The sequence below is a fragment of the Echinops telfairi genome, unplaced genomic scaffold (genome assembly GCF_000313985.2).
Source record: "Echinops telfairi isolate 266 unplaced genomic scaffold, ASM31398v2 ScPeMD7_7424;HRSCAF=8462, whole genome shotgun sequence".
Lineage (NCBI taxonomy): Eukaryota > Metazoa > Chordata > Mammalia > Afrosoricida > Tenrecidae > Echinops > Echinops telfairi.
Window position 1 is genome coordinate 25143994 of NW_022111324.1, and position 9842 is coordinate 25153835.

Consider the following 9842-nt stretch of genomic DNA (forward strand, 5'->3'; position numbering starts at 1 on the left):
TCCCATGTCCCCCGGAACTGTCAGTCCCATTGTTTTCTCCTCCAGATTGTTCATCCAGCCTGTCTTATTTAGACAGACCTGCAGAGATAATAATATGCACAAAAACAAGACAGAGCAAAACCAAGCAACAAAAGAAAACATCAACAAGTCAATGACAAAAAAACAAAGCAAAACACAACAAGAAAGAAAAGCTTGTAGTTAGTTCAAGGACTGTATGTTGGCCTTTAGGAGTGTTTTCCAGTCGGGTCTGATGGGGCACCAAGTCCTAGCCCCAAAGTCTATTTTTGGTATCCCTTAGGGACTTTATCAGCATGATTTATTTTAATGACATAGTTTTGTGCTGTGATAAGTGCAAGAGCCTATCCAAAACCCAAGTCCATTGCCATTGAGTTGATGGCACAGCGATGCTCCCGGGCAGTGTCTAACTGCCCCACAGGGCCTCCGAGGCTGGCATCTTTCCGGGAGCAGACAGCCGCATCATCCTCCCACAGAATGGCTAGTGGGTGTGCATGGCTGACCTTTCAGTTTGCAGCAATGTGCTGAGCCTCTGCACCACTGGGGCGGCTTAGATTTGATCGAGTACCCTTATTTCTGAGTAAAGAATGTGATGGTGAGAGCATTGTAAGTATGGGTGGGGGAAGGTGCATGAAGGAAATTGGAAGAGAATTAGACGTTGTGCTGAAGAAAGGAGCCCTAGTGGTCTAGTGGATTACACTTTGGGCTGCTAACCTCAAGTTCAGCACTTCAAACCCACCAGCTGCTCTGTGGAAGAAAGAGGAGGCTTTCTACTCCCAACAAGCAAGAAAGAGAGAAAGACTGAAGGAATGGTGTACTTCTAACAAAAATAGTGTTTTTTTTAAAAAATAGAGACAATAAATCAGATTCCCATGTGACTTCCTTATGGAAAAATAACCAGCCCAAACTAGGAATATGCAAGTACTTTATAGGACTTTTAGTACATATAAAATGATAAACATATATTCATTTTTAAGTGCATCAGTAGCAAGGTAGAGGCTTAGTTTGGACTTAAATGCCTATGATATTCCTGTGTACACTTGCATTCATAAGACCATGCAGTGAGGGTGGCGAGGCGGACCTCGTCGTGGAAGGGTCTGCACGTGGCCTGTGTGAAGTTCCGTGGCCGAGTGGAAACCCTGAACCAGTTCTTCTTTTCCCTGCAGAACATTCCTCCAGCTGAGCACTACATCGGGCCAAACAGCTTTAAAAGCCTGGCTCAGGAAGCCCAGAAACTGGCAGACAGGTGAGCAGCAGCGTCAGAGGTACCTCTGCTGCAGTCGGCTCGGCAAGGCCGGACCTGAACAAGACTGGAGGGGACTGGGCACGAAGCACCCTGTTCATGCGCTCTAGGCTGCTCTGCGGCCATCCCTGGGCCTTGCAGCTCATGCTTAAACCATTTGGCTCTTAGTGAACATAGGTCCTGCTGGGCAGGGTCATGTATCAGGAGCTGGGGGTGGGGGGTTGTGTCCCATTTTCCCCTATGACTCACAATATGGCTTTAGTCTGGGGCAGATGTGATTCCTTGGGCCACGTGAAATGAATCCGCCCTTGGAAAAGAAGGCTGTGCAGCTTTCAGGGACTCCCAGGTCCCACCCCGAGCCTGGGAACAAGTAGCGACGAGTCTTCTGCTGGCCTGTGGGGGCCAAGTCTGCAGAGGGGTGACTTCCTCCTGAAAACCGGCTCTGCAGGGCCTCAGCGACAACCCATAAACACAGACAGCTCCCAACATTCATCCTGGCCTCTGACTATAAATCCTAAGGGAGAGCTTTGCTCTAAGCAGAGTGCTCAGCAGGGTGGCAGGCTCAGTTAATCCCTAGTGGAATTCAGTCGGCTGAAGGACACTGGTGTATTTTTGTAGCATGAGCTGTGTCTGTGGAGCTTGTTTTTATAGCTTTTCTAGAACCCGGACAAACGCCATCTGGGGGTGCACACCCTTTGTTCCCTTGTGGTGGCCCTCACTTAGACCGGAGGTGGAAGTGAACGGGAGGTTGGTTACTGGATGAACTCAGACCTAAGGCTTTGTGCCTGCAGACAGCACCTGCCCGACACTCTGTTTTATTTTTTTTTATTTTTTTATTTTTTTAACATTTTATTAGGGGCTCATACAACTGTTATCCCAATCCATACACACATCAATTGTGTAAAGCGCATTTGTACATCGTTTCTCAAAACATTTTCTCTCCATTTAAACCCCCGACATTAGGTCCTCATTTTTTCCCCTCCCTCCGACCGACACTCTGTTTTACATCGGAGATGGCTCCTGTCCATTTCCTCTCCCCTCCACCAGGCTCCGGCTGATTATGCCCTAAACCAGAGATGAGCAACGTTTTTCTCCCCTGGGTCATTTGGACATTCAATACAACAACATTCTTGGGCCATACAAAATCATTAACTTTAGCCTACTATATTTGATCAACTATTTAAAGAACTTGCCCCTAATGTGATGGCCGGGACAGCTTCTCTCTCGTGAGGCCTGTGATGTTAGCGGGTATTTAGAGGGCCGGTGGGTCTGAGCCACTCCTGCAAGGATGGCCGGTCACATAAGGCTAACTCTGTAGCAGACCTGCTTCTGAAGAATTCCTGAATTCCATGTAGCCCTTGCTGTGAGTCCTGACGTGGCAGCGTGGGACGGTGGCTCATTGTTTTCAGGTCTACGTCTGTCTCTGTCCTTTCTTCCAAGGTGCTTCTGGGGGACTCAAACCACCAGCCCCTTGGTTAGCGCCATCTGCTCTGGGGCAATTCTTTTCCTAATCACACTAGTTTCATTACTCACTTTGTTTAAATCAGCATGCTGAAGGAAACTCTTTATGGTTAAAATTCTCATTCTCATAACATCTTTTTTTCAGTCATGTTGAGTCGGCCAGTAGCATGGAACAGCTGGCCAGGGAGACAGAGGACTTTTCCAAGCAAGCGCTACTGCTGGTGCGCAAGGCTCTGAGGGAAGGCGGAGGGAGCGGCGGTGGCCCGGACAGCTCCGCGATGCAAGGGCTTGTGGGAAAGTACGTTTCAGCCAGTTCTCATGTGGACCAGCAAAATCGGGATCTCCCAGGATATGCCGTAAACCACACTGGAGGGGCACTGTGGTGCTTCTAAAAATACCATGTAGACGGCCAAGAGAATGAGTGTTCACTTGAAAGAATGCAGATATCTTTAGAGAAAGAAGAGTTTAAGTAAAGCGTGTCTCCTGATGGGAAGATTTCAATGCTGGAAGACATAGCACCTTCTGTGGTCTTTAAACCCAGCTGATGGCGTGGGGAATATAAAAATAATAGATTATCAAGAATTGGGAAATTGGCGTTTAATTCTCTTGCCCCATCCTGTGTAAAATCTAAGACTTGTGTTTAGATTGTCGAGAAAGACTCTCTCTGACACATCACCTTGTTTGGGTCTCGGGCAAAATATTTTTAAACAAACAGGCCATTCTTGACTGTCTGAGAGGAGCGAGTTCTCAAAACCATAACCACCTTCTTCTTGTTCCCTTGCAGATTGGAGAAAACAAAGTCCCTGGCGCAGCAGTTGGTGAGGGAGGCCACCCATGTCGACACGGAAGCGGATAGATCCTATCAGCAAAGTGTCCGCCTGCTCGGCACAGTGTCTCAGCTTCAAGGGGCCAGTGAGCAGTCCTTTCAGGTGAGGGCCTCCAGCCTGTGTGCTTGAGGAATGAAAAACTAGCCACCCATGGGCGTCTCCTAACATTCAGCCATTTAGCCTTTTCCTCCACTTTTGTTGACCTTTCTTGCTTTAGATGCTTGTTGGGCACATGGCGTGGGTTCTGACTCATAGACACCCGGTGTCCCACGGATCGAAACACTGCCCGGTTCTACACCATCCTCACCACTGCTGTTATGTTTGGGCTCATCAGTGTAGCCCCTGTGTCAATCCATCTCCATGAGGGTCTTCCTCTTTTTCGCTGCCCCTCACTTTACTGTCCCATGACCTTTTCTGGGGTCTGGCCTCTCCTGAAAACATGCCCGCGATACATGAGAAGAACTCTCACCATCCTCTCTTCTAAGACGCATTCTGGCTGTATTTCTTCCAAGAGAGACTTGTTGGTTCTTCTGTTAGTCCACGACACGTTCAGCATCCTTCCCCAAGTCCACGATTCTAACCCATCAATTCTTCTCTGGGCTTCCTGATTCATTGTCAACTTTCACATGCGCACAAGGTGACTGGATATACCATGGATTGGGTCACGCGTTCCTTAATCTTCAAAGTGGCACCGAGAACCTTATGCAATTGTAGGGAGCGTATTTATATTTCTCATTACCCATTTCCTTACTCTTAAGACCCACTCCATGACTCGGAAAAGGCCTTGACCCATTCTGCACCTATTGTTACATTTTTTATATCTCGTCCTTAGTCTGGGACTCTCGGTAGCTGTCGGAAGTTGTTAAAAAGTCTGCTGCTTCACTCACGTCCTTTCTGTAGAACATCTGTTTCCGTACTGTCATCTCAGATGATTGTTTTGGATTGAATTGAGTTCCCCACAACTGTGTTGTAAATCCCTACACCTGTGGTCAAATTCTCATTTGGGAATGGTTTCTTTGTCATATTAGAAGGCCATATACATGAAGGTATTTCTAAGCTAATCCCCTTTGAGATCAGATTAGGCACGGAGAAACAAGCAGAGACGAGGGAAGAGAGATGCCAAGCCCCAAGAAGATCAGCAGGAATAGAAGCCCACGAGACAAGGACCTTTCTGCAGTGTGCACAGAGAAGGAGAGCTTTCTATAGCAGACACTGTGCATTCAGACACCAAGCTTCCGATACTGAGATCTGTTTGTTCAAACCATCCATTTGTGATGTTCCCGTTGTAGCAGCATGAGAGAATGAAGACAGAATTTGGTCCCAAAAGCGTGGGATGCTGCTCTAACAAATACCTGAAATGTGGAAATGGTTTTAGAACTGAGTGATGTGTAGAAGCTGGAGGAGTTTTAAGGCACCGAATGGTAAAAGCCAAGATTTCTTTGAAGAAAATGTTGGTAGAATGATGATGACGAAGGCAATTCTAGGGGCGTTTGAAGGAAATGAGGAGAGTTGTGGAGGGAGCCCCTCACATCTAAAGAATACAGATGGTGCCAGCAACAGAATGTGGCTACACATGTGGAAGGGAACTGTGTTTCTGGTGAAGCATTAAGCGGAAGTGATGTCAACTATGAAACAACACAGAGTCCACAAGACATACCATGGATACATCTGGAGGATGTTATACTGAGTGAAATAAGCAACATTTTATTGTATGACCCCACCATTATTACAAAAAGAAGAACAAGAACAAGCAGCCGGGTGGTGTCACGGTTACTAGTGGTGCTGCTAACTGTAAGGTCAGAAGTTCGAAACTACCAACTTCTTCACAGGAGAAAGATGGGGCTTTTAATTCCTGTACAGAGTTACAATCCTAGTGCTACCCTACTCTGTAGGATTGCTATGAATCAGAATCAACTCGATGGCAGTGAGTTTGTTTTTGTGTTTTTACTATTATAAAAAGTGAGGAACCAATTTGCACACAGAAAGCAAACTTCTTTGATGGTTACCAGGAATGGGAGGAAGAATATGCAGAATCACGTCTAGATAGCAGACTCTTTGACATCAGCACAACCTGCCCAAAGTAAATAAATATAATGATTAAAATACAAGAAAAGGGGACGATTTTGATCAATTCTGTAACATACAATTTTGCAACAGCAACAATCAAAAATATGGTTGCAGTTATATAGGTAGACATAGATGCATATCTACAGATAGAAAGGTATATTCAAGTTCATGATCAGGTGTATCTGTAGCCATTATATTAAACATTTATGTGTGCTGTATCCACATATATGGATACAGCTATGGAGACTTCTCGGATATATCCAAACAGCTCATGTGATTGGTTTACTGCGTCAGAAGACTTGGACCACAGTTGTACGGGAAAACTTATTTAACACAGTTCACAATGATGATGTTCTACTTCCTAGTTGAGTGAATTATGTCTAAGGTCTCAAAAGCTTCTGAGTAGCCATCTGAGATACAACCATTTTGCTACTCATATGGAGCAAAAGAAAATTAAAGAAATCAAAGGCCCAAAGAAGAATTCTTTCATGGGACCAACATTCCACACCAGCAAGCTACAGCCTTTTCTAAGCTGGGACCAGAATGAGATGTTGCCTGATTACCACTACTGACCATTCTGACCAGGAACACAGCAGGAAGTTCTGGTGAGAATGGGAGAAAAATGTAGAACAAAACTCAAATCACTGAAAAGGGCAAGACTGCAGGATAGACTAAAGGAGCCGGAGGCTATCAAGTTGGGTTTTGAATCAGGAAGACTGAAGAAGAATCAATACATTTGAATTATGGTGCTGGTGAAGAATATTGCAAGTACCAAGGGTTGCCAATAAAACTCAAATCTGTTTTGGAAGAAGTACAGCCAGACTCTGCTCCTTAGAAGCAAGGGTGGTGAGAGTTCGTCTTGTGTACTTTGGACATGTCCCCAGGGAGTTCAGTCCCTGGAAAAAGATGTCATGCTTGGTAGAGGTTAGCCAAAAAGTGGAAGACCCTCGATAAGATGGCTTGACACAGAAGCTGTCATAGTGTACTCACACAGCACAGTGGTGAGGATGGCGCAGGGCCGGGCAGTGTTTTCTCCTGTTGGACGTGGGGTACAACTGGCTCCGTGTCACCAAGCAGCAACAGCAACGTCACCCTAAAGAAACACTGTGGTCTTGAAATTGAAGGTGTTTCTGCAGGTTACTTCTCAACTAAATAATAGATTGACTTAGAAAATAAACAGTATCACCTGTGACTAGTAAGCTCCCTTAAACAAATAACTATGTGTGACTAAACAGTCAACTCTGTTGACCCCAAAGAAAGCCTGAGAAGACAGGAGGAAGCTAGATCCAGAGAGAGAGAACAAACAGAAAGGAAATCATGAGCGTGCTAGCACATGATACAAATTGTAACCATTGGCCTGGGAAATTTGCATCAAATTTGTATCTGATTTGCTGTGTAAACTTTCAGGTAAAATGCAATGAAATCGTATTTTTTTAAAAAGGAAATGATGAGTATGTGACTGGATAATGGAAGAAGGGTAGTAGTTTAGACCCAGCAGCAATGAATGTGCTTGGATTACGTTAAAATATTTGGTGGAAGGTAGAACATGTAAGTAAGGAATGTGGACATTGGGCTGCAGAAATTTCTAAGCAAGATTTTAAAAGGTACCTTGCGGTTTCTCCTGGCTACTTATGGAAAGAGATGGATTTCAACATGAACTGTGCAAAATGAAAACAGAATGCAAAAAACTGGAAAATTCTGCTGGAGAAGTTAACAGCCCATGTCCTATAATGCTCACCATAGATGTGGCTACACAGTCTTTCGGTAACGAGGGAAGCCTGTGACTGATCTGACGCGCTACCATAGCAGAACCCATGAGTTTCGATTGAAAGGACAGAGAAAGAAGTGTGTGTCTGCTGGAATTCTACAGGTGGGAAACAGGCCAAAGGGCCATCTGTTGTTCTTCAAGAAAAGGGATGGACAGTCCCCGGTGCGATTCCGAGATCAGCAGGGCTGTTGGAAGGAGCACAGGAAGCAGATTTCAAAGGGTGGAACTCTAACCTGCTGGGTCTCAAAGGATGGGGCACAGCCTCCTAAGTTTCCAAACAAAAGATCTTCAATTTGTTCTGGAGGGTGAGGCTGCTGTGTAAGTGTACCAGGGGGATAGTACCACTGTCCAAACTGGACCAATTAGCGGCATCATGAAAAATAGGGAAAAAAATCTTGAAGTTGCTAAGGATTTTGTTTTACTTGGATTCACAATCAATGCCCATGGACAGAGTAATTAAGAATCCAATTACATATTGCACTGGGCAATCCTGATCAAAAACCGTTTAGAAGCAAAGATGATATTCACTTTGAGGACACAGGGGTGCTTGACGCAAGCCATGGTCCTTTCCGTTGCCTCCTGGGTGTACAAAAGGTGGAGGAGGAATAGGGAAGAGGGGAGAAGAAGAATGCCTTTGCATGGTGGCATCAGAGAGTCCTGAGTAGATCATGGACGGTCAGAAGAACAGACATCAGTATTGGATAAAGGACATCCAATGCTCCTCAGAAGGAAGAATGACATATTTTGGACATGTTCTCAGCAGGAATCAGCTGGAAAAAACGAGTGCTGGCTGGAGGGGACCCCATGCACATCAGTGTAGAACCGTGCTCCATAGGCATTGTCAATGGCTGCTTTTTCACCAAATTGCCAGGCCTTTCTCCCAAGGTGCCTCTAAGTAGACTCGAACCTCCACCCTCTCCATTAGCAGCCTACTGTGTTATCTATTAGCACCACCCAGGAACTCCTCTAAATTTACGAGATTGAAAATATCTTGTTTTCTCCCTATAGTGAAAAGCACACACAATAATGTCCACGAGCGTAGGTTCCCCTGAACATATAAATGAACACTTAATAGTTTTTAAACCCCGGCCCTCTCAAAACGAGAACAAAGTCTGGGTGACTACCCGGTCATGGGTAATGCTGCCTCATTTCTGTTAGGCTCTGGGCTTGGATGACTAGTGATGGTGTTTGTAGCTTGTTTGCAAACAGTAGTGTCAGGTCCTAGGGCCGGGTGACAACTGATGAACAGAGAGTCACGCCGTTTGTTTCTTTGGGCTCGCAGGCAGAAGCGAAGAAGATCAGACAAAAAGCTGATACCCTCACCAGCCTGGTGACCAGGCACATGGATGAGTTCAAGCGTGTGCAGAGAAACCTGGGAAACTGGGAAGAAGAGGCCCGGCGGCTCCTACAGAACGGAAAGAACGGGAGACAGGTATTCTTTCGTTCAGTGGCTCACTCAGAAAGTATGCAATGAATGCCTACTATGTGAATCAGTATGGTTAGGGGACCCAGGGAACGCCCTCTACTTACAGAGGGAGTAACTGAGACACAGAGACCTTGGTGTGTAATCAGCTCAGCTCCACCCCATGAGTCAGCCCTCAAACCAAGGAATAGGACCCAGGCCTCCTAAGGACCTATTTTGGGCAGTGTTCTATCTGTTAGCTCGGCTCCAGGAAGTATCTGGTGCTGAAAATTATGTCTTGCAAACTATTTCATTGTCCCTGACAAGGGAATTGATTTGGACCTGGTTCTCCATAAGGGATTACTATTGAATGATAAGAGTTTGCTCAACACCAGATTGCTACAGCACCCCTCAGCTCTGTAGACAACCACGCAGCTCTGTTGTTGTGAAATGCATCGGCGGGATTTTTCCAGTAGGACTGCACATTTGTTGTAGGTTACATTTTCTCTAATCTTGTCTGTCTGCCTCGTTACAGAAATCAGAACAGCTGCTCTCCCGTGCTAACCTTGCTAAAAACAGAGCCCAAGAAGCACTAACTATGGGCAATGCCACCTTTTACGAAGTTGAGAACATCTTAAAGAACCTCAGAGGTGAATATTTCATGGGTTAGGTCACATGAATATTTTAGAGGTACAACCAAGACTTTATTTAGAATCCTCATATATCTCTTGGTTAATGCAATGATAAACTGGTTTATTATGTATCTCTTTACATGGCAAGTACATTGGGGTCTTACTAGATGTATATTCAGATATCCCCAAAGAGAGAATGTTAATATTTGCTGTAGTGGACAGAGTTGAACTAGATGGCGGGGGCTCAGGGCTCTGGACTGAGACTGAGCTAGCTGTGTGACCACAGATAGTCACAAAGCCTTTATGGAGCTTAATTTCTAACTTTTTTAAAGGGAAGAAGTTGAACTCGGTAATCTCTGAGGTTTCTTACAGACTCATCAGACGTTAGTTGACTAAAAAAAACAAAAGAGAAACATTCCTACACTCT

At 45.3% G+C, this 9842-nt stretch overlaps 1 protein-coding gene across 1 annotated transcript in view; it reads left to right on the forward strand.

Moving 5' to 3' along the window:
* The window catches only part of LAMC2 (laminin subunit gamma 2), a 73832-nt gene that overhangs the window by 53263 nt on the left and 10727 nt on the right, over positions 1-9842 (forward strand). Inside the window, exons 15-19 of the mRNA XM_004706788.2 lie at positions 1182-1261; positions 2865-3017; positions 3504-3648; positions 8664-8813; positions 9319-9433. Coding sequence (XP_004706845.1) covers positions 1182-1261; positions 2865-3017; positions 3504-3648; positions 8664-8813; positions 9319-9433 — 643 coding nt within the window. The remainder of the gene's footprint in view (positions 1-1181; positions 1262-2864; positions 3018-3503; positions 3649-8663; positions 8814-9318; positions 9434-9842) is intronic.